At 40.4% G+C, this 24,199-nt stretch overlaps 2 protein-coding genes across 2 annotated transcripts; both read left to right on the top strand.

Moving 5' to 3' along the window:
- The first annotated feature begins 936 nt into the window (after positions 1 to 936).
- CUNH1orf68 (chromosome unknown C1orf68 homolog) lies at positions 937 to 1,915 on the top strand. Its single transcript, XM_051199492.1, has one exon. It carries the CDS (start codon positions 937 to 939, stop codon positions 1,759 to 1,761), a length of 825 nt encoding a protein of 274 aa, XP_051055449.1. The 3' UTR covers positions 1,762 to 1,915.
- Positions 1,916 to 19,949: 18,034 nt separating this feature from the next.
- On the top strand, positions 19,950 to 20,485 carry LOC127233091 (late cornified envelope protein 1B-like). Its single transcript, XM_051199498.1, has one exon. It carries the CDS (start codon positions 19,996 to 19,998, stop codon positions 20,425 to 20,427), a length of 432 nt encoding a protein of 143 aa, XP_051055455.1. The 5' UTR covers positions 19,950 to 19,995; the 3' UTR covers positions 20,428 to 20,485.
- Positions 20,486 to 24,199: the final 3,714 nt, after the last annotated feature.

Genomic DNA, 24,199 nt, shown 5'->3' with positions numbered 1-24,199 from the left:
GCTCTGCCTCTGACTGAACAGCTAGACATACTGGGGAGGAATCTCACCAATGCAACACCAGCCCTTGGCCTCGTGATCTCAGGTGCTTCATTTAAATGGCATCAAATTGCTTCATTGCCACCCTATAAAAAGTCTCAACAAAAGCCAGTTCCTCAGAGCCTTGGCTTCTTTCAGTGTCGCTCCTGCCAGGAAGGAAGGTAAGGCTTATTACCTGAGATAGGGACTTGGCAAGAAATAAGAGTCACAGTGGAGCTGGGGTGGAGAACTATGGGATAAAGAATGAGCCAGGACTAGACACTGAAGACATCTATGAAGAAGGATGATTCCATTGGTGGTAGGAAGTTGAGACTCAGGCTAGAGAAGGGACAGAGTACTTCTATGTAGGTAGGGATTCCAGAGAACTGGGTTCCTCTGGGTATATTTGTGCCATTTCTTCTGAGTTCTACTAAACTAACAGTGAACGCAAGCACTCCAAGGACAAATGGTAGTGACTTACGTATTGAGCATCAGTTTTGCTCTGCCAGGTTCAATTTAAGAGTCAGGTTAGTTCAGATACATGCATCTGCCCTCCCCGAGGACTTCTTGGATTAGAAGAAAGAAGAAGGAATACCACCATGAAGGGAGAGAGGGGAAATGTAAAATTTGGTAGAAATGTAGTTGTTGTTTTGAGCCCTCTATTTCCTAGTGTGGAAACAGTCTCAGGGTAAATAGTGACTAGTCAGAAGTCACATAGCAGTTAAAGGTGCAAAAAGTGAGCCTAGAATCCTTTATTCTGCATCCACCTTACTGTTGGATGGACAGCCCTGAGTGCTAACCTCTTCAAAGAGATCTTTTTGAGACCATCCTCCCGGGTGAATGCACCAAAAAATTTTCTGGAAATTTTTTTAAGTCTTAAAGTTTTGAATCTTTTCTTTTCAGAATTTTCAGAACAGCAGAATGTGTGACCAACAGAAGCAGCTGCAGTTTCTTCCATCGTGTGTGAAGGGTTCGGGGCTTGGAGCTGGGAAAGGTAGCAATGGTGCCTTGGGGAAAGGCCAGGTTTCTGGCCAGGTTTCTGGCCAGGTTTCAGGTCAGGTTTCAGGCCAGGTTTCAGGCCAAGTTTCAGGCCCAGTCCAAACTGTTTATGCTCCGGGACCTGCTCTTTGCCAGCCTCAAACCATCGTGAGATACTCAGCTCCGGTTCTTGCTCCAGCTTACGTGAAGTATCAAGTTCCATGCCAGACCAAGACCTACGTGAAATGTCCAGCTCCCTGCCAGACATATGTGAAATGCCCAGCTCCGTGCCAGACAACCTATGTGAAGTGTCCAGCCCCATGCCAGCAGACCTGTGTCAAATGTCCAGCACCCTGCCAGGCTCAGACATATTATGTCCAGTATGCAGCTCCTACCCAGACCTACTACACTCAGGCTTCTTCAAGTGGTTCCGGTTCTCAGGGTGGTGTCCCTGATCCATGCTCTGCTCCCTGTTCCATGAGCTACTGTTGTTTGGCTCCCCGGACCTTTGGGGTGAGTCCTTTGAGACGCTGGGTCCAGCGGCCCCAAGGATGGAACACTGGATCTTCTAGCTGCTGTGAGGATTCTGGGTGCTGTGGCTCTGGAGGTTGCGGATCTGGAGGTTGTGGCTCTGGAGGTTGTGGAGGTTGTGGCTCTGGAGGCTGTGGAGGCTGCGGCTGTGGCTCTGGGTGCTGCTGTTTGGGAATTATTCCCATGAGGTCACGAGGTCCTGCATGCTGTGACAGTGGGGATGACTGCTGCTGTTAAATACAAAAAGTCAGTCCTGCTTCCAAAATTTACCCCCTGCTGTATCTTTTGAACTCACCCATCCAGCCTCCCTTACTTTGCCCCTTTACCAAGGCATCCTGCCAGAGTTAGCATAACCCCGAAACTGTGGCATGAATAAAGCTCCAATTGCAAACACAGTGGCTCCTGTTGACTTCTTTGCTCAGTCAGTGTTCATGTTTCTCTTTAGAGACCCCTGTGTTCCTCTTCTTGCTCCTGATTTTCAGCTACTAGATGAGAGCTCTAAAAAATCAACACAAGTTGATTAAGCTGTTGAATTCTCAGTGGGGATTCACACACATTCTAGAATGCTGTGAATAGCTTCCTTGGAATGAGTCTATAGACTCTGGGTTTGAGGTCTGCTTTTTTCTTTCTTCTGGTTAATTTGCATACGATTTGGTCACAGGCCCTCAATGGGGTGTGGCTTTGGTAGTAGTTGTTGTTATGAAACTTTTGAGTTTCTCTTCAGATGCTAGAGAGCATCTGGAGCATCATAGGATGGTACTGCTACCGTGAAAGTGGCACGATACTGGTGGGCTTTGTGCATTAACATTTTCTCATTTATTAGGTGTTTCTTCTTGATGGCATTGGGTATAGGCTTGAAGCTGTAAGCAAGGACTCCCCTGAAGTGAGTAGACCATGTTCAGGCAGCCCTGACAGTAAGAAAGATCTCCAAAATGAAGAACTTTTTGTGACAAGCATCCTAGTTCGGAGGCCAGGTATTAGCACTCAGTTACAGATGATTTTTGAATGACTTTTATGTCCAAAAATTCTAACATGTATGCATGAAAAATACACAAATAGTTCCGGGAGAGATAGCACAGTTGGTAAAATGTTTCTTATACAAAAAGAGGCCAATCCCCAGAACTCACATAAAAACAGTATGGCATTTTGGCATGACTGCTGCATGGTAATCTAGTAATGGAGAGGTCAAACATCTTAGTCTACTCAGTGAATCCCAGGCCAGTAAGTGAGAGACCCTTTCCAAACAACAATAAATAAACAAACCCAAGAAACAGACAAACTATAACAGCAACCAAAGTTGATGTCACTCCTGAGGGACATGTGAGGCTGAATTCTGGCTTCCAACGCTATCCACAAGCATACTTGTTCACCTGTGCATGCAAATACTGACAAGCACTTATATAACACACCAAGGGTAACTTCTATTCGTAAGAACCATGAACCGCACAGACCTGGCATATATATTTGGATATATATATATATATATATATATATATATATATATATAGTTATATATATAGTTATATATATAGTGTGTGTGTGTGTGTGTGTGTGTGTGTGTGTGTATGGGATATAATTAGGAAGTTATTTAGGTATCTTTAGTGCCTAGTTGCCTTTGAATGCTTAAAAACCTGAAGCTTCTTAAACTGTATGGAATCTCTCCATATAGTACCACTAAGCTTGCATCTTGGTCACTGGATGCTCCTCTCAGAGCCAGGAATAGCCTTGCACAGGGCATTGTTTTCTTCGTGCACCATCAAGTGGCACCTGCAGCACAGGAAGATGGAGTGCTTCTTACCCTGCAACTAAGCATGTCGGTTGTTTAACAGTTACGTAACTAGCATCAGCGATACTTCGAGTATTTTCCTTTTTCTAACTATTCTTTAATTTAAATGTATGTATGTGTGCCTGGGTGAGTTTACATACAATATGTGTGTATTGTACCCACAGAAGCCAAAAGAAGGGATTGGATCTCCTGGAACTGGAATTACAAACAGTTATGAGTCACTATGAGGGTACAAGAAACTGAACCCAGGTCCTCTGCAAACCCCTCTTGAGCCATCTCTCAAAGCCCTCTTTTCCCTTTCTTTATAGATAACAGTATCATTTTCTATATGACTTGCTATCTTAAAAAATATCTCTGGAACTGGAGTTACGGCTAGTTGTAAGCTGCTATTATGTTGTTGCTGGGAACCAAATCTGGATCCTCTGCAAGAACAGCAAGTGCTTTTAACCACTGAGTCATATCTCTGGCACCCTCTTTTCTGGTCGTTAGGCTTTACTCATATTTACACTACTACCTATCAGTCTGTTCACCTATCTATCCATCTATCTATACATTACAGGCTATGATCCATATATGAGAAATAATTTATAGCTTTTTCTGAATTTCGCTCACCTCATTTAATATTATGTTTTCCAGATCCATTGTCCCTTAAAATTCCACGGTTATACTGTCTGAATATAGTAAATGCTAATTTTTTTCTTAGGATAGTGCATCTAATTGTATAGTGTTACTGTTGTCTTCTAATATTCCATTGTGTATCCAGTCAAGTTATCTAGCTAGGTCCTTGCTATTAGCAAGTTTTCCGTATACAGTTCCGACAGGCTGGCCTTGAACTTAAGATGACTGGCATTTCTCCAGCCCCTGTTCCTTGAGTTCCGACATCACAAGGATGAGCCACCATATGGGCTCCTATATCCCCCTTTAGGATCTCTTTTTTCTCTCCCACCTCCTTTGTTAAATTCTCTAAGATTTTCCCAAGTTTTACACTGAAATGCAGCATACTTTCAGAAAAGTACATGGATTATATGCATTTTCCTTGAGCCACAGAAGTTATTTTCAGTTTGAGAGTAAAGTCACCAAGCCACATGAAGACACAAGAAGGAGTTGGACACAAATACTTTCCACAACCCACACCTTCGGGAAAGCCCTGCTGTGTGTTAGCTGGACAAAAGCATGAATGTGATTTGAAGTCCTTGTCATGTAGCAAAATGTGAGAGAAGGTTTTCCTTGTAAAATTCTGAAGATGCACCATACAACACTACAATGGTTACTTCCCAGTCCCTTCCAATTTCTTGTGTATCACTGAATACATCTCCTTGGGCCTAAGTTACTTTTTTTTTTGTAAAATGAGTGATTTCTGGGGAGACAGTTACTCGGGGCCCTTAGCAGCTTAAATAGACTGGATTTTAAGTCTCTGAATCTTCCTCAGAGATCACAGAAACTATCTTCCCAAGACAGTGGAAACAGGACAGAGGTTTCATTGGTAACTACAAGTATCATTGAGAGGAGAAGGAGTAGTAGAGCCAGTGCTTGGCAAGAAGGGGGATCTGGACCAGGTCATCAGACAGAGATTGGCCGACTATCTCACCATCAGATGTCATTCCTGCATCTCCACCCAGCTGATGGCAACTCATGACCGGATTTGCTCATCTGCTGGGCGAGACAGATGGGTGTTAAAGTAGGCTGTGGCACAGGGGGAAAGAGTGGGTGGAATAGAATGTGTGGCGGCACCAAGGGCCAAGAAGGGCAGGTAGTGAGTAAATGTGACCAGCCTCGTGTCCTACACACGTGGATCTGCAGTTGGCCTGCCCACCTTACATTACTAGCCTGAGCACTCTGAAGTAAGAACTAGGCCTTGTTTGCTTGAAGTCACCAAACATGCACACTCCACAACACCCAATATATTCTTGTCAAATACAATAGTGACTCTTCCTATTTGTGTGTCTGTTCTGTGGAGGGTTGATTCTGTTGATCTCGGTGAAACCATAAAAGCCAGCTTTTGTGGCTTCCTCATAAGAGGGCAAATACACTTGTGAGACTGCCATGGTGGAAAGCACTCCATCCCAATCCTGACCTGCAACCACAGGACAGAGTGCTTACTCTTGTTTTATTTCCTTCCTGATGATTTCACTACCTGACCCTGCAGTGTGCACCCATTTTCTTCATTGCTTGCCTTTCCTATTGGGTACTTGGTACCTTTGTACCATCTGTATACTCACACTTAGAACAGTGTCTGGAGCGGAACACTCAAGCAAGCAGTACTATTTGTTGAAGAATGGACTTCACATATTATCCAGGGAGCAGACACAATTTTTATCCTCATCTAGTGAGCTTCTTACATCTAAATAAGTGGCCTGTAGTCACACCTATAGCTCAGATTTTAACCCAGCTTTACTTCATGGCTTTGGTTTCCACCACTGTCTGGTTTTGTTCTCTGTTCTAGAACCCAGGTTCTTACATGGAGAACACTTGTATGTTAACACTAGGAAGCTGCTTCCTATTAATTAACAGCATCTTTGTTTTCAGCCTGCTTTTACTGTGCCTTTTTTGTTCTCCAGATCTTACATAAGACCAGCAGTAATGCTAACCGAAAACTTCAAGGTAAAATCTGACATTCACAGATTTTGAATTAGAAAGCAACTTTAAATGCATTATCTTATCCAATTAATAGCCACATGCAACAGTAAATGAAATCATAACATGATTGCTGCTTTATGTTCAGGGCAGAGGAAATTGGGGTTCTGGGATGATAACTGCACTTAACCAGATCAGAGGATGGGCATGTCACCAGGCAGGGTCCAGAGCATGACTCACCTTTTCTTTCTTTCTTTCTTTCTTTCTTTCTTTCTTTCTTTCTTTCTTTCTTTCTTCCTTCCTTCCTTCCTTCCTTCCTTCCTTTCTTTCTTTTGTTCTTTCTTTCTTTCTTTCTTTCTTTCTTTCTTTCCTCCCTCCCTCCCTCCCTTCCTCTCTGTGTCCTTCTCTTTTTCTCACCCTTCTGTTCTTCCTCTTTGCTCCTTTGCATGTTCTTTGTGTTTCAAAGGCTCTGCAGATTAAGCCTGTCTCTTCTAAGACTGATCCCTCAAAGCACAGTAGAATGTGCAGCACCAAGCACTAAGTAGGGTAGGCAGTGAGGAATGCACCCGTGCCCAGCCTCATGGCAGCCCCATATGAAACTGCCCGAAGACCTTTGAATATGGAATCATACCCTGGGGATATACTTATACCCTTCTAGAAGTCCTGGGCAGAGTTGGAATTTGTCTTGACAGCTTAATAGTTATTTATTCCTGGACCTATACCACTCAGTTCCTACACCTTTGGAAAGTGTTAATAATACTCAAATGAGCTCAACATATCGGTTCTGTGCTTCAAGCTTAGAGTGGAGAACATTGAGATAAGGAATGCATGGTTTCTGCCTCTGATAAGTTCATTGTCCTGGTTAAGCTAGCACAGCCAACAGCAAAAACAAAATATTTAATATAGTAGACAAGACACTATAGAAACACAGAGAAAAGATGATCAGCTTAGATTGAAGAGAGGCTGTATGAAGAGCTTATCATGAAACTCAAGATAGACATGAGCAGGACTTTAGCAAAAGATGGGTCTTTTATCTGAAAAATGTAAATTTGGGAAATTTTGAAAGTCTGGGGCACAGGTGTACCTTCCAGACATCATTGTTTCTAGGATCAACAGTAGTGAAGTCGGGAAATGGGAGCATAGACAGAAGTCTGTGCAATTGGTTCCCCATGAACACTAGGAATGATTTTGATATGTTGCGATGGTTCTGTTATACTTCCTATCCTGTCTGAATACTGCCTGGTTGTCTTAAGGAAACTACGGGCTGCATGTCCTCAGAGAAGGAGATATACACTCCCTCTGAGTAGATGAATATTTTTAGTGTCAATCATTTCTAGATGAGCTATATTAACTAACAGGCAAATAAGAACTTGAGGAACTGTGGAAACAGTCTTTCTCTTTGGTCCCTAGAACACCAGGGAACATTGGCAGGCATAGAGAAAGGCAAAGTCAATAGACTTTGCAAAAAGATAGAGAGTCACTCCCAAATAGGAGAGAAGTAAATGACATATTTTTAGCAAAGGTATCTACTAGTAATTTTTCTATGTCCTCATTCTTTAGTCCACCTATCCTTATAACGGCATTGCTATTTTTTCTGTACCAGTCCATTGTCATTCTGCCACAGAAGATTAAGACAAGAGTTTACAGCTAAATTCTGAGCTTCTAATATTAGAGTTCTGTCACAGAACCATGAGAACCATGTATTATTATCTCAGTCCCTAACACCAGAGCGTACCCTCTGGCACTGTAGATGCTAAGGTTATGGTTCCAAGGAGGGAAGAACATAGAGTTCATTTGAAGAGAATATATTAGAATTTTTGTTTTGCAAAATTCTTAATTATCTTTTACATTGTCTTTATTTTAGAAAAAAAGTTTCATTTTAAAACAATTGCTTTGAATTGCAATAGACTTACATCACTTTACCTCTTCCCTTTCCACTTCCTCCCTTCAACCCCTCCCATGCCACCCACTCTCCAACTGATAGCATTTTTGATTGTTTTTGTCACACACTATACCCCCACGCACTCACACACACAACCTGTTGCATCCATTCCTGTTGTTTGTGTGTATTTACAGCAAGTGGACAATATCAAAGGAAACCACAACTGGATATAATGCAGTGATAATGGGGAACACAGCTTCAACTGATACAACTACTTTCGATCTTCTGCATCTATGGCTAAGGGAACACTGAGGGTTGGAGTATCAGCAAGCCTGCTGTGGAACAGTTCTTCCAGGAACTGATTGTGGAGACAAGTCCAGGACAGTAGCTATATCAACCAGAATGCTAATGGGAAAGGGAAAAGTTTCCTGGGATCCCACTCCTAGATGAAAAACTACATGCAAATAACCAACAATAGGAGAATTAGCCTCTCCCAAAGATGAGTCCCCTTATGGTTTTCCAAAGCAGAGTCAAAGAGCTTACTTAATATTTAACTTGATTTAATAAAATTACAAAATATGTGCAAGCTTCAGATTAGACTTCATTCTGCGTCATATACTTCAAAGCCATGCATCTTTTTTTTTTTCACATTCTCTAGTACTAGGATTTAAAATGATGCAGAAAACAATATGAGAATGTGATCAAGGAGAGTGACAATATCACCAAGCATTGGAAAATATGCTGAACTCCATTTAGTGACTGCCAAGAAAGACCATTCTCTTTGGAAAACTCTGAAAGTTCCAGAAATGTAGCAAATTTTAATGTGTATAACTTGTGCTTTATTACTGTTAGCCTTTAATCACTGTTTGAGAACAATGTTGGCTAAACTTACAGAAAAAGGAGCGCTCACGCGCATGTGTGTGTGTGTGTGTGTGCGCGCGCGTGCGTGCATGCGTGTGTGTGTGCGTGTGTGTGTGTGTGTGCGTGTGTGTGTGTGTGTCATCTGCCCACGAAGCAGTACAGAATTTCCCTGAGATTCAGGCTCTGCAGGCCTATCAAAGTTTTCACCATAGCGCTTGGTAGTTTAGTGTGGTAGGATCCATAGAAGCTTTCCCTGGAAGAGATTAGCAAACCGCCCCCTCTGAGGGGTGGGGGTGTCTATCTCCCTTCTCATTCTCATGCTCTTTCTACCACCTATACCCTTGTCATCACAAATCAGCAGGCATGCTCTGTACCTGAGGCTCCTCAGAAAGAGCCCATGTGGTATACATGTTTACATGTGAATGTTTTTATACTTCTATAATTGAAGATGAATAAAGAGACCATCTGAAACCAGTGGGCACAGTATGAAGGTGCGGAGAGTATAGAAGCATCTGGTGCAATGAGGCTAATAAGTGACTGGAGGGAGTCAGAAAGAAGTTCTTGTACACTTCATGGTGAATTGGGTACCTTCCCAAAGATGTGTCTTTGATATATGAGTAGTTGCTCATTTTTATGATTTATGCCAGTAAAGGATCTATCAATTTTTATTTATGAAAAATTGCCATGTCTGGTAAATAGGTCTTCCTTCACATAGATTTCAAAGGGAGAAATCTGCAGGAAAGAGTTTGAGTGTGCAATACTGCATAAAGCTTTGCCATTAGAACACCTACTTTTAAGTTTCAGGTCCTCTGCTGATTGTGGAAATTTGGAGAAGCTGCTTAACCTGTTTTGCCATAGTCTCCACATTCAAAATATGAATAACCATAATTATCATTTTATATATGTAACTGTAAGGATTAGTTGAAACATAGTATGCAGATTGTGACAGAGTCCTCTTAATAATTACTGATGTCTATAAAAATACACAGAATTTATCCTTCTGCTACATGCAAGAAATATACCTCAACTTGAAAGACAGATGTTACCTCAGAGTTACGGGTTGGAAAAGATTTTCCAATCAAATAGACTCATGAAACAAGCAGGTGTAGCAATCCTAATACCTAACAAATTAGACTTTAAACTAAAATCAATCAAAAGAGATGAAGAAGGTAATTTCTTATTCATCTCAGGAGAAATCAATTAAGATGAAGTCTCAAATACAAAGGCATGCACATTCATAAAAGAAAAATTACTAAAACTCAAATCACACATAAAGCCTCACACACATATAGTGAGATTTCAACACCCCACTCTCAACACTAGACAGTTCTACCAGACAGAAACTTAACAAAAAAGAAAGAAGGAAACTAACAAAAGTTATGACCCAATTGGGTTTAACAGATATTTATAGAACATTCCATCCAAGCACAAAAGATATACCATCTCAGCGCCACATGAAACATTCTCTAAAGTCAACCACGTACTTGGCAATATAGCAAACCTCAATAGATACACAAAAATTGGAATAACCCCCTGTATCTTATCAGACTACAATGCTTTAAAGTTATAATTCAACAACAACACAAATTGCAAAAACCCTACAAACTCATGGAAATTGAACAATGCACATTTGCACCATTCCTAGCTCAAGGAAGAAATTAAAAAACAAGTTAAAGACTTCCTAAAATTAACACATAACATACCCAAACTTATGGGACACTTTGAAAGCAGTGCTAAGAGAAAAGTTCATAGCACTAAGTGCCCTCATAAAGAAACTAGAGAACAGTCACACAAAGAATTAAGGACACAACTGAAATCTCTAGAACAATAAGCAGCAAACTAATCCCAGAGGAATAGATGCCAAGAAATAATCTATTTGAGGGCAGAAATCAATAAAGTAGAAACTAGTAAAACAATACTAAGAATCAATGTAACAAAGAGTTTGTCCTTTCAGAAAATCAACAAGATAGATAAACCTTTATCCAAACTAACCAAAATACAGAGAAAACATGCAAATTAACAACATCAGAAATGAAAAGAGGAACATAACAATGCACAATGAGGAAATCCAGAGAATCTTTAGGTCATACTTTGAAAAAATGTACACTACAAAATTAAAAAATGTAAAAGAAAAAGACAATTTTCTAGATAGATAGAAGTTACCAAAATTAAATCAAGAGCAGATAAGCAATTTCAATAGAACTAAAACCCTAATAAAATAAAAACAGCCATTAAAAAAAAAATAGCCCAGGTCTAGATGGCGTCAGTGCAGAATTCCACCAGAAATTCAAATAACATCTAATACCAATGCTCCTTAGAGTGTTCCACACAATAGAAGCAGAAGGGTCATTATCAAACTCTTTTTATGAAGCTACAATTACCTCAATACGCAAGCCACACAAAGACACACCTAAGAAAGAGCACTACAGACCAATATCCCTCATGGACATGGACGCAAAAATACTCAATAAAATACTGGCAAATCGAATCCAAGAACACATCAGTGAAATCATCCACCATGACCAGTAGACTTCATGCCAGGGAAGGAGGGATGGTTCAACATAGCAAAATCCATCAATGTAATTCCTGATATAAACAAACTGAAAAAGAAAATCCACATGATAATCTCACTAGATACCGAAAATGCTTTTGACAAAATCCAACACCCTTTCATGATAAATGTCTTGGAGAGATCAGGGATAACAGGAATATACCTAAACATAATAAAAAGCAATATATATACAGCAAACCAACAGCCAACATCAACCTAAATGGAGAGAAACTCAATGTAATTCCTCTAAAATCAGCAAAAAGAGGAGGCTGTTTACTCTCTCCATATTGCTTCAATAATGTACTTGAAGTACTAGATAGAGCAATAAGAAAAGTAAAGGAAAGGAAATCAAGGGGATACAAATTGGAAAGGAAGAAGTCAAACTGTCACTATTTGCAGATGACATGATAGTTTACATAAGTGACCTGAAAAACTCTACCAGGGAACTCCTACAGCTAATAAACACCTTCAGCAAAGTGGCAGTATACAAGATTAACTAAAAAAATGAGTAGCTTTACTATGTACAGACAATAAAAGAGCTGAGGAAGAAACCAGAGAAACTTCACCCTTTAAAAATAGCCAGAAACAACATAAAGTATTTTGAGGTAACATTAATCAAACAAGTGAAAGACCTTGTCTTTGAGTCTTTAAAGAAAGAAATTAATGAAGATACCAGAAAATGGAAAGATGGAAAGATGTCCCATAGGTAGGATTAATATAGTAAAAATGGCAATCTTGCCAAAAGCAATCTACAGATTCAATGCAATACTTCAGGATGCATCACCATCCCTGACTTCAAGCTCTATTATAGAGCTGTAGTCCTGAAAACAGCTTGGTATTGGCACAAAAATAGACAAGTAGACCAATGGAATAAACTTAAAAACCCTGATATTAACCAACACACCTAGGAACACCTGATTTTTGACAAAGTAGCAAAAATATTACAATGGAAAAAGGAAAACATCTTCAACAATGGTGTGGGCATAACTGGATGCTGATTTGTAGAAGACTCCAGATAGTTCCATATCTACCACCATGCACAAAACTTAAATAAAAATGGATCAAAGACCTCAACATAAATCCAGCCACACTGAAGCTCTAAGAAGAGATCTTGGAAGGTACACTTGAAGGAATTGGTACAGTAGACCGCTTCCTGAACAAAGCACCAGTAACCAGACACTGAGATAAACAATTAACAAATGGGACCTCTTGAAACTGAAAAGCATCTGTAAGACAAAGGATACAGTCAACAAGACAAAATGACACCCCACAGAATAGGAAAAGATCTTCACCAACCCCACATCTGACAGAGGGCTGATTTCCAAAATATACAAAGAACTCAAGAAACTAATTACCAAAACACCAAATAATCCAATTAAAAAGTGGGGTACAGAACTAAACAGAATTCTCAATAGAGGAATATAAAATGGCTTAAAGACACTTAAGAAAGTGTTCAACACCCTCAGTCATCAGGGAAAGTCAAATCAAAACAACTCTGAGATACCACCTTAATCCTCTCAGAATGGCTAAAATCAAAAACACCAAAGACAGTTTCTGCTGGAGAGGATGTAGAAAAAGGGGAACACTCCTTTATTGGTGGTGGTAGTGCAAACTTGTACAGCCATTTTGGGAATCAGTGTGACTGTTCCTCAGGAAAATGGGAATCAATCTATCTCAAGACCCAGTAATTCCACTGTTAGGCTTATACCCAAAAGATGCACATTCATACAATAAGGGCATCTATTCAACTATGTTCATAGCACTATTTGTAATAGCCAGAACCTGGAAGCAACCTACACGCCGCTCAACTGAAGAATGGATGGAGAAAATGTGGTAGGTACATTTACACAATGGAGTACTATTGAGTGGGGAAAAAAATGGCATCTTGAAATTCGCAAGGAAATGGATAGAACTAGAAGAAACCATCCTGAGTGAGATTACCCAGTCACAAAAAGATAAATATGGTATGTCCACACTCATATATTGATTTTAGACAAAGAGAAAAGGATTATCAGCCTACAATCCACACTGCTAGAAAAGCTGGGAAACAAGGAGGACCCTAAAAGAGACATACATGGAGCCCAGAGAAAGGGAATTTCCTGAGCAAATTAGGAGCATGGGAGGAGGAGGAAGGGAGTTAGGACAAAGAGGGGTAAAGTAGGTAAGAGGTGGGCATGAAGGAAGGGAAGATTGAGTGAGGGAAAGAACAGAGCAAGAAAAAAGATGCTATAATAGAGAGAGCCATTATAGGTTTAAAGAGAAATCTGGCCCTAGGGAAATGTCCAGAAATCTTAAGGATGACCCCCAACTAACAATTTAAGCAATAATGGAGAGGCTACCTTAAATGCCTTTCCCCTATAATGAGATTGATGACTACCTTATATGCCATCCTAGAGCCTTCATCTAATAGCTGATGAAGCCGAAGCAGATACCCACAGCTAAACACTGTTCCAAACTCCTGGAATCTAGTTGCAGAGAGGGAGAAGTGATGAGCAAAGGGGTCAAGACCAGGCTGGAGAAACCCACAGAAACTGCTGACCTGAACAAGGTGGAGCTCATGGACTCCAGTCTGATTGCTGGAAAACCAGCAAAGGCTGACCCAGGCCCCCTGCATGTGGGTGTTAGTTAGGAAGACTGGGCAGTCTATGGTGCTTATTGTAGTGGATCAGTATGTATCCCTAGTATAGGAATGGACTTTGGGAGCCCATCCCACATAGAAGGATACTCTCTCAGGTTAGACACATAGGGGAAGGCCTAGGCCCTGCTCCAAATGATATGACAGACTTTGAAGATCCCTATGGAAGTCTGCTCCCTGAGGAGCAGAAAGGGGTAGGATGGGGGTCAGTGGGGGGGGAACAGGGGTGGATGGGAAGGTTCTTGGTTGACATTTGAAACAAGCTTGTTTAATTTAAATTTAAAAAATTCAAAAAATACATCTGCAGCCACAAATACTGTATTAGACACGTAGGAAGACAGGAGGGACACAGAGTGTTTTACCATCTGTTCACACGGAGGCACTTGTTTCTCAATGAAGATGTAACACCACCCAACAATTAAGAATACAAATTCATTTTCCACATACTTATTCATTCATAAGCAGACATCTGGAGGAATAAATTGTTAATAAGTAAATAACATGTCCTGACCTGCTAATGCAGGACTATAGTAGAGGAAAGCACAGGTCTATTGAACGCTGGTTGCAGACTGGCTGGACCTAGAGGGAGGTGCTAGAGGAGATAGGTCCTATCCCCTGCACACAGACCCCAGTCCTCAGGAGGTTCCAAGCAGGCCACCAGAAGACATGCTCCTCTGGTGGGTGATGGAGGGATCAGGACAGTGGCAGAGTCTGGATGGGCCAGTCTGCTGGGATGGGCTCCTCAGCATGTAGTTGGCTGCAAGCTTCTTAAGAGAATTAGACCTCCTTCAGGATTTAGAATGTGATGAAGAGAAGTCTGATGAAGAATTGGGTTGCATTGAACCAAGGGAAACAAAATTTTTAGTTATGATGAGAAGCTTTTATCATAATTGTATTTAATTTTTTTTGGTTAATTATGTGTTTGTGTATTAGGAGAGGGTATGTGCATGTGAGTGAAGGAGCCCCAGGAAATAAAGAGACATGGACTTCCTTGGAGCAGTAATGACAGCCCGCTGTGATCTCTCATGTGGGACCTGAGAACTGACCTCTAGGCTTCTGGGAGAGTAGCAAGCACTCTTAACTGCTGAGCTATGTCAGCAGTTTCACAGTCTCATGAAGCCTATGATGACTTTGAACTTGATATGTAGTCGAGGGTGACCTTGAACTCTTGATCTTCCTGCTTCCAGCTCATGAATACTTTAGCTGTAGACATGTGTTCCTTATGCCAGGTTTTATGCAGTGCTAGGAACTGAATCCAGTGTTTTATGCATGCTGGGTAAATACTTGACTAATTGAACAAATCTCATCCTTTAAATAAATTTTTCAAAAGAGAAATTTCAATTTTAATTGTGAGTTTGAGAGATATATAATCTAGCAAGAAAGCAATCTTTAATAGTATAGGAAATAGCACAATTATTGTGTTATAAATTTGCTTGACATATCCTCACTTATGATTAAGTTTTTTAAAATTTTAAAACATGCAACTACAATAAATATTAATCACATGACAAGAGACAGATCACATGTCTGTATACATGATCTCCCTTTCTTTTTCTATAATCACCAGGATTCAATCAAGACAGTTCCATTTCCAGTGTCTCTATCTACTACTAATCATTTCCAAAGGCCACATCTGTAAACATCTTACCCTACTGTTTCAGTCTTCTTAATATTTCATAATAGGAGGTGAATTTTCAACAGGAAGTCACGAGGGACACTTACAGCATATCCAAACTAAAGCAGGAAATGTACATTAAATATACATTAAATGAATATTAAAGAAAATTAAGATTGTTAGTTGAAAAAAATCAGAAAAAAAAAAAAAAACGCCATAATATCCTGGGGAAGAAATAGAAAGAAATTTTCAAAACTCCTCAAAGTGTTCACACTGCCAAATACTGCAGAGACAGATCTGAGGGTGAGAGCTAAAACTGGTAATTTTGAAAAGGAGTGGGTCCATGTTAAGCAAAGATCACTGTTTTAGAAAGATGAAGAAATATAATAAATGCAAAGCATGTTTTATTTTTTCAAGCCCATAAGAATAGTTTCATCTCTGAATTTATACATCCCATAGAATCATAATTTAATTAGAGATTCATGTGTGGCCTATTTGTTTTATTTTAAGATCAGAGACATATATGTCTCCCTCATATCACTTTATATCATAATCTCTTCTCTACTATTTGATGTAGTTTCTCTTTGAATTATGCAGAAAGTTTTGTCCTCTTATTTGTCCCATTTTTACACACTTATTCACATTTCTGCATGTATCTCTGAACATTTTCATTTTGTATTCTTATCTACAGACAATTCCATCTTGGTTTCCCAAAGAACAACCTTCTCTGTAATTATTACTTTCTGCCTTGTGCTAAAGTTAGTGCAGTACTTATTTGGACTTCTGGATGGAAAGTTTTGTAGATGCATCTTTGAAGATAAGGGTAGTTTCCAGTATCTCTCAATACTGTGTGCATTTAATGTGATACTTTGCATGCAGAGCATTTAACAGATGCCTCAGGATGAGTCATGTCTCACTCCAATTCTTTTGCTATCTTCATAAATATCACCCAATGGTCTTAACTGAAAGCACCAAGAAAAGTAAGACAAAACAACACTCTTACTCACATCAATTTCCCTCTGAAGTAAGGGAGTCTTGCTAGGCAGAAGAGCACTTATTTAAATACCCAAGCATTGAAATGATAACAATTAGCTGCAGAGTGGTACCTCCTGTAGCTATGGAAGTAGCTGCCACCTCCAAATCCCAGCCACACTTGGGAACCTGCACTTTATAGACAAGTGTCACACTGTGTTTGCTGATTAATACAGTGCAACCACTGTTTGGGGGATGAAACTTCACCTTAGGAAAATGTATAACTTACATTTGCACAGCTTGTCTCGGGGGAAGCAGCAATGATAATTTTAGTTTCTTTGATTCTAAAACTGCCCCTTTAAACTAATATTCTGAAACACCTTCTTTTCATTCATCCTTTCATTAAAAAATATTCTTGTTTATTCTGTGAGAATTTCATATATGTGTATAATTTTTTGGATCATATTCACCTCCATTGCTTCCTTCAACTCCTTCTTGATAACTCCCACATTCCAGTCCAAACTTCATGTTTTAATAATTTACTGAGTCCAACTAATCCCCAATGGGCAAATGGGGATAGGTTATTCACAGGATCCAGGTCAACCTACCAAGCCACCTCCCCTAGTAGCTGTAAACTGTCAATAGTTCCACAGATGGGAGTGGCAGTTACATGCCCTTTCTCCACCCATCTGGAATGTTGACTGGCTTGATCATGTATTAGCCATATGCAGGTAACTACAGCTGCTATGAGTTCTTGGGTGTAATGGTCCTATTATGCCCAGCAGACACTGTCCTTCATAAGTGCTCCCCAAACTCTGACTCTTACCAGTTTTCATGCCCTCTTTTACATATTCCCTGAGCCTTGCAGGGAGAGATTTGATATAGATGTCCCATTCATGGTTGAGCACCCCAAAGACACTTGTTCTTTTCCCTCTGTCCAGTTGTTAACCTTTGTATTAACTGCTGCCCACTGCACAGAGACACTTTTATGATAATTGAGAGGTGCACTAACCTATGGATATACAGATATGCATTTGGAAGGCAGTTTGATTCTATTTCCTTTTTGCAAAGTAGCAACACAATAGTGAGTTCACTCCTGCGGCTTATGAGCTCTGAAGCTACAGGTTCTTGGCCAGATTGATAGTACAAAGCTCAAATTTTCTCCAATGGAGTAGGGGCCTAAGTCCTATTAGAAATCAGTTGGTTATCATTATAACATTCATGCCACTATTGTATTTTGCTAGGGTGGTCACTATTATATTTCACAGGGTTCATAAAAAGTCACCATTTCCTTATTTTCTTTTAATCTTTGGTTTCTCTATTGTTAGCTCAGTGTCTCTTTACTGAAGATATAGTCAGAGTCATAACATTTAAATTACCATTGGATTTTGTACTCTTAAAAATAAATTTGTTATTATTTTTACTTAAAATATTTTGTAGCGAACATGTTTTCAAAGTATGCCCTAAAGATTCATGACTTCCTATTGAAAATTCACCTCCTATTATGAAATATTAAGAAGACTGAAACACTAGGGTAAGATGTTTACAGATGTGGCCTTTGGAAATGATTAGTAGTTGATAGAGACACTGGAAATGGAACTGTCTTGATTGAATCCTGGTGATTATAGAAAAAGAAAGGGAGATCATGTATACAGACATATGATCTGTCTTTTGCCATGTGATTCCTTGAACTTCCTTGTGACTCTGATAGCAAAAAAGCAGGGTATCTTCATAGTACCAGATATTACTCCTAAACTTTAAATTCCCAGAATTGTGAGTCCAAATAAGCCATTTCTTTAAGTGTAATAGGTGTTTTACAGTTTAAAAAACTGCTGCTGAATTGGTATAGATGATCACATCCTGCTTCTCTTATTTTATTCACTTTCCCAGTGTTTGCTGAAAGCAGGTAAAGGCTCACTAATACAACAGTCCTAATTCTCAATAAGTTTCACTTCACCCCTGATGCAAAAGCCTGTAGTAATTTCTAAAGTAAAATGAATATTTGCTTCTTTCCTACCACTCCTTATGACAGCCCTTCCTGTGCTCTGTAAATCTAGGTCCATGGCTGTCTGGGCTTTAGCTTCTACAGCTCATGGATTCCTTTGGATCCATACTTTGCCAAGCCAGTATCTTCCTAGAGTGTTATCTAGTCAGGTAATTAATCTCAGAAATTAATATCTGGTATAGTAGAAGAAACACTCCACCTTTCTGGAATTCTGTCTTGCCTCTGTGGATTCTGAGCCCCAAAGTTTTGCTGGGCTAGTAACTGAGTCTCTCTCTGCTTTAGTGCTGAATGAACATCATTTCCTCTTTCTCAATGGCTAATCCTCTTCCTAAGTCTGTTGTGTCAGCCACTATACAATGTATGTGGAATCCATACTAAAGTTGTCCTACCTTCAAATGGTTAGAAAGACTGTAAAACCGCCAATAGGAACAATAGGAAGAGCCATAAGAAGCCAAACAAAAGATCTAGATCACATGACTCGCTTACTTGTGAACCATTGCTTGCATATTCATGCTCTAAGACTGTAAGTTCCTCATAGCAATCATGTCATCTTTTTGTCATTATATCTTGCAAAATTATGAGTCTAAGTAATAGAGATGATCCATATTTACCGAGTTAGTAAATGAATGATGCTTAAAGGTGGAATGGCGGGCCTGCAGTAGACTTGGTGGGCAGATATCTACAGTCTGTCCTCAGAGGAATCCTCTTGAACTGTTCCCAGAGAGATCCTGGAGTTCCAGAGTACAGAGTATGACAAGAGTCATCCTCATTCCAACCCTTGAAAGTGACTGCCTGACATACACTGGCCGTGTCTCACTCCTAGGAAGATCCAGGGCCTAGCATAAAAGGGCTCCTGTGCCAGGCTCACCAGTCCTTCACCTTACCAGTGTCAGTTCTGACTCTTTCTGCTGAAGCGGTGAGTGCTTAACAAGAAAGGCTGGGGAGGGAAGGAGGAAGACAGAAGAAGGCAGGGAACTAGCAAGATGCCCTCCCAGCCCGGCCAGAGACTAGGGTGAAGGGTTCTCTAGTCTAATCTTGACCTGGGCCTGTGACTTCTCCTGACCTCTCTTATTCTGGTTGATACCTGGAGTGGCAAGTACTGGGGCCTGGGCCAGTTTCAGTTTGGGACAGGAAAGTAAGCAGGAAAAATGGCAATGGTAGAATGCAACAAACCAGGAGAGTTCTGAGAGTTGGTGTCAGGGTCTTTACCGTCTTTCCCTCTAATCCTCTTCTAGGAAGTGTTCCTGGAGAGGACAGGTTATCACTGAATGTGTAAGAAAGATAAGTCCATCACAGAGAGACTCCTGAGTGCCAAGGAGCTCTGTCTCAGAACCTAGGGATCTTATATAGAATATGTATTGAGGACTGTGTCAGAAGATGGTCAGGACATTCAGTGGTGGAAAAGGACCGTGACAGAGCTTATGCTGTACCCAATTTCACCTCTTATCAGTTCCCACTTAGAGTTATAGGCCTGTTCATGGAATAGCTGGTCTTGGAATCGGCATCTAACAGAAGAGGATGGATACATCTGCTTGACACCTGTGCTGATGGCTTTTGTATTTCCTTAGGTTTACAGAAGTCCTCTCAAAAATGTCCTGCCAGCAAAACCAGCAGCAGTGCCAGCCCCCTCCCAAGTGTGCTCCCAAGTGCCCTCCCAAGTGCCAGGCCCCAAAGTGTCCCCCTAAGTGCCCCCCTAAGTGTCCCCCTGTGTCTTCCTGCTGTAGCCTGGGGTCTGGTGGCTGTGGCTCCAGCTCTGGTGGCTGCTGTGGCTCCAGCTCTGGAGGCTGCTGCAGCTCTGGGGGTGGTGGCTGCTGCCTGAGCCACCACAGACCCCGCAGATCTCTTCGTCGTCATCGTCACAGCTCTGGATGCTGTAGCAGTGGTGGCAGCAGTGGCTGCTGTGGCAGCAGCGGGGGCAGCAGTGGCTGCTGTGGCAGCAGTGGTGGCAGCAGTGGCTGCTGTGGTGGCAGCAGTGGTGGCAGCAGCTGTGGCGGTAGCCAACAATCTGGAGGCTGCTGCTGACCTGGGTCATGAAGACGTCAGACTAGCAGTAAAGGAGGAAGCCATGTTCAGATGACCTGCTTCCATCTCTTCCTGTCTTCTGTGTTCTGGACTCTGAGATGATGAAATTTTGTGTGAAGCTTCAAATTGTCCTCCCCCCAAGTCATACCCCATTCTGTGATTCAAAATAAATCCTTTCCTACCAATCTTCATTAGTTTCTTACTTTCCCAAACATTCTCCCTAAGGGTAATTGTTGCCAACTGGGATTCACTGGTGCCTTTTTTGGGGATATAAACTTGGTTCAAAAGTGTAGGCGAGGCCACTATGTAAGGTGTTGTTGATGAGCCAGACCATTTTCAAACTGTAGGTAAGACATAGTATCCTGGCTATAAATATATATATATATATATATATATATATATATATATATATTCGTTGGTATGAACATAATTATGAAGGCTGTGTGCAAAGGAAACATACCTATGGAAATTTCTTTTACAATAGTAGATACATTTGGTGTGGAGAAACAGGAGAAGGGTGGGGCTAGGCATGTAGCTAGAGGAAGGTTACTTACTGTCAGGAACCGACCTTTCATTTTACTTGGTTTCTGTTTTTGTGTTTGGATTTCATATTTTTTTTTAACAAAGCTATTTGTTTTAAAATAAATGAAATGAGGGAGGCAACAAATTTGAAAATTTAGGAGACCCTATCAGTTACATTTTTGTTGCTCTAAAAAAATGCTTGAAAGACCCAGCTAAGGAAGAAAGGTTATATTTGGCTCACAGCTTGAGGCTACAGTCCACCATGATGAGGAAGGGAACCATTCACACTGAACATTCTATAAAGAAGTACATAAGGATGCTGGTGCTCAGCTCGCCTCGTTGTTGAGAACCCCAGACCAAGTAATGACATAACCCATGTTCAGGATGGGTCATCCCTCTTCTGTTGAACGCTCATAGACACATTCAGTGGTAAGATTTCACAGTGATTCTAAATTCTGCCAAGTAGACAATAGGATTACCCATCACAGGCTACAATTACACAGAGCAGTGATAGAAGACCTTAAGATTTAAGAACTGTTTTCTGCAGTTCTGTGTTCCTAAGACCCTCATAGTCCTAAAGTGTTTTCTCTGTATAAGCTGTTAGTGCTTTCAAATGATTTTCAGTAGTCCTTGAAATATAGGATTTTGAAATGCTGTTAATTTTCTAAATTAGAAATTATGCTCTATAAGTTTAATTTTCCCAAGTTCACACAGCAGGAGCAAGGGCTGCTATCAACTCATCTTCTCATTCTCTTCTCTCCCAGATACTGCTCTTCTACCAATCTGTAGCAGTGAAGGGCATGGTGACATCTATGAAGCTGTCATTAGTGATGCTTCGGTGACCCCTGAACCCAATGCAGTTTCCTTCTCCCATGCAACTACTTCACTTTGCTGTCAGAACTTACTTATCCGGGGGGAAATGGTCTCTCACTTACATGCTTTTCTGTTATATTTGTCTCTCCACTCTAACATACACTTAAGGAGTGAAGGGGGCTTGTCTTCTGGCCCATCGTGGCATTTCCTGGATTTAGAATATGCTTGCTTTGTATTGCAAACACAACTTCCAAATCCTCATGAGAGTCTACATCTGGTTCCTGAGCTTCTGATTGATAATTATAAGATTATTATGAGATCTGATCAGTCAAGGGTTTTATTTTAACTTAAGTTCAAGTTTAGAAACTGAGATTCAGTACCTGCCTCCATTCAAAAGATCTCTCTCATTCAAGTGAGAGGCATCATTACCTCCCCAGTGAAGAAAAGGAAAACATATCAAATTGTTCTTCTTGTAACCAATGTTGACCTAATCCTATTGTCCCCACCTCTTGGATTTGTCTAAGAGGTGTTATCAATTTTAATGAGTATAAGCTAAGCTTTGTCTTTCTTAGCACTGGCTACATTTGCACATTGTGCTACATTTTTTCTACTCTGTTCTCCATATTGAAACACTGATCACCTTTATAAAAGAAAATTTGAACCTAGCTCTACTCTTTCAATTGTCTAAGGTAATAAGGTCTTGGTGTTCTTTGCTTTTGACTCATATCTGCTCCATGGGGACATGGAGTTTATTGCTCTTCTAGGAAACACTTAGAATGCTACTGGTTCTTGCTCAGAAACCCAGGGACACCAATAGACATAACTTTGAGAATTTGGATGGTATAACTTTCAGAGACATAGTTTGGATGTCATCTGCCTCATTATCAAAATGTCACAAGACAAAAGGTAGGAAGTCACTTCAGGAGACCTTTAGTCTATAGTCTAAAGCCTACAGCCTATTTGGCTGCCACTCATGACACACCTCCTTTCTGGCGATGTGTGTTACATTCAGGTTACAAAGTAGTATGAAATGATGACAGAAGTGGCATGATTCTAGGCATGCTATTGAAGAATTGCTGCATTCTCTCTCAGCTATGCCAGAGTCAGGGCTTCTTCATAAAGACCACCATCTCGGCTGCATGCTCTGTGAGAGTCTACAATGTCCCTGGCCCAAATGACACTCAGGCCACTGTCTAAGAATGTTTTTATCCCAAACACTTACTATGTCCATTTACACATGTTGTCTTGAGTGTTTTATTATGTCACTGAAACATTTTCATCAGTGATGTGTATGAATCATTTTATTTAGTAAAATTCTGCTTGTATTACTTGAAGTAAGTTATTAACTCAACTGTGCTTTAATATAGTCCTTGCAAAGAGGAGAGAAAACCAGTTATCTATGTTCTAACCTGTTGGGAAGTCAATATGTGTGAATGATTTTAATATCACATATATGACAGCTTTTTATATCAATTCCATAATAATCTAACAATGACTATTTTTAATAATTGAATTTAAATCTGACCTTAACTCCCAGTTAACATAGACCCCACTAGCTAGGGCTCAGACCTACTACCATTCTTTTTAACCTCATCTTCTCACTGTGGAATGGTTCCTGATATATTCATTCATCCGCCTTGATGAATATAAACTTCCTATTGAGCTCAGCAATTCATTAGAACAATTCACAGGACTCAGGAAAGGGTTCATCTATGATGATGTGTTTGTTGTTATCATTACAACTATACAATAGTCTAATTGGAGAGCAGCTGTGTTAGTCAGCTTTGTGTCATCATGACAAAATTCTCAAGCTATTGTAAGGAGCAAATCATTTTGACTCAACCTTTTGGAGTTTCCAACCCATTCTTACTTGGGTTTGTGTTAAGGCAGCACAGAATGAAGGACTGTATGACAGAAGAATCCCTCAAAGTAAACTGTGAGAGCAAGATAAAAGATTGGGGCACAATATCCCTTTCAAGGACACCATTCCAGGTTTTTCCATTTTTTTTCTCTGTGAGTCCCAAACCCTAAAGGTAACACCAGTTCCCCAAAGAATCTAAGAGCAGGGATCAAGTCTTTAACAATTGGTCCTTTGGGGAGGATCCTTATACAAATTATAGAACATGCAAAAAGGCATGTATAGAGTTAAGGGGGACAGAAATCTTTTAAGTCCTTTCCTTGGAACCCACTCAGTTCCCACAGGTTAATATATTTATGAATCTAGAAGCTGGTGAATGATGTCCCTTCAGGCTTTTGATGTAGGTCAACCATCTTGATGAGGCTGAAATTTCCAACTCTCTAATCATGTTCCAGCTCCTACTCCTGAAGATATATATACTTTTACCATCTTAGAAGTATATACTCAGACACGATCTAAACTTTATACTCTAAAAGAGACTTGCTATGAATAACAAAAATACCCATGACCCCGAAAAGC

Source organism: Phodopus roborovskii, unplaced genomic scaffold, assembly GCF_943737965.1.
Source record: "Phodopus roborovskii unplaced genomic scaffold, PHOROB, whole genome shotgun sequence".
NCBI classification, from domain to species: domain Eukaryota; kingdom Metazoa; phylum Chordata; class Mammalia; order Rodentia; family Cricetidae; genus Phodopus; species Phodopus roborovskii.
The sequence above is the reverse complement of the archived record's forward strand: the minus strand, read 5'-3'. Positions and strand labels throughout refer to the sequence as shown.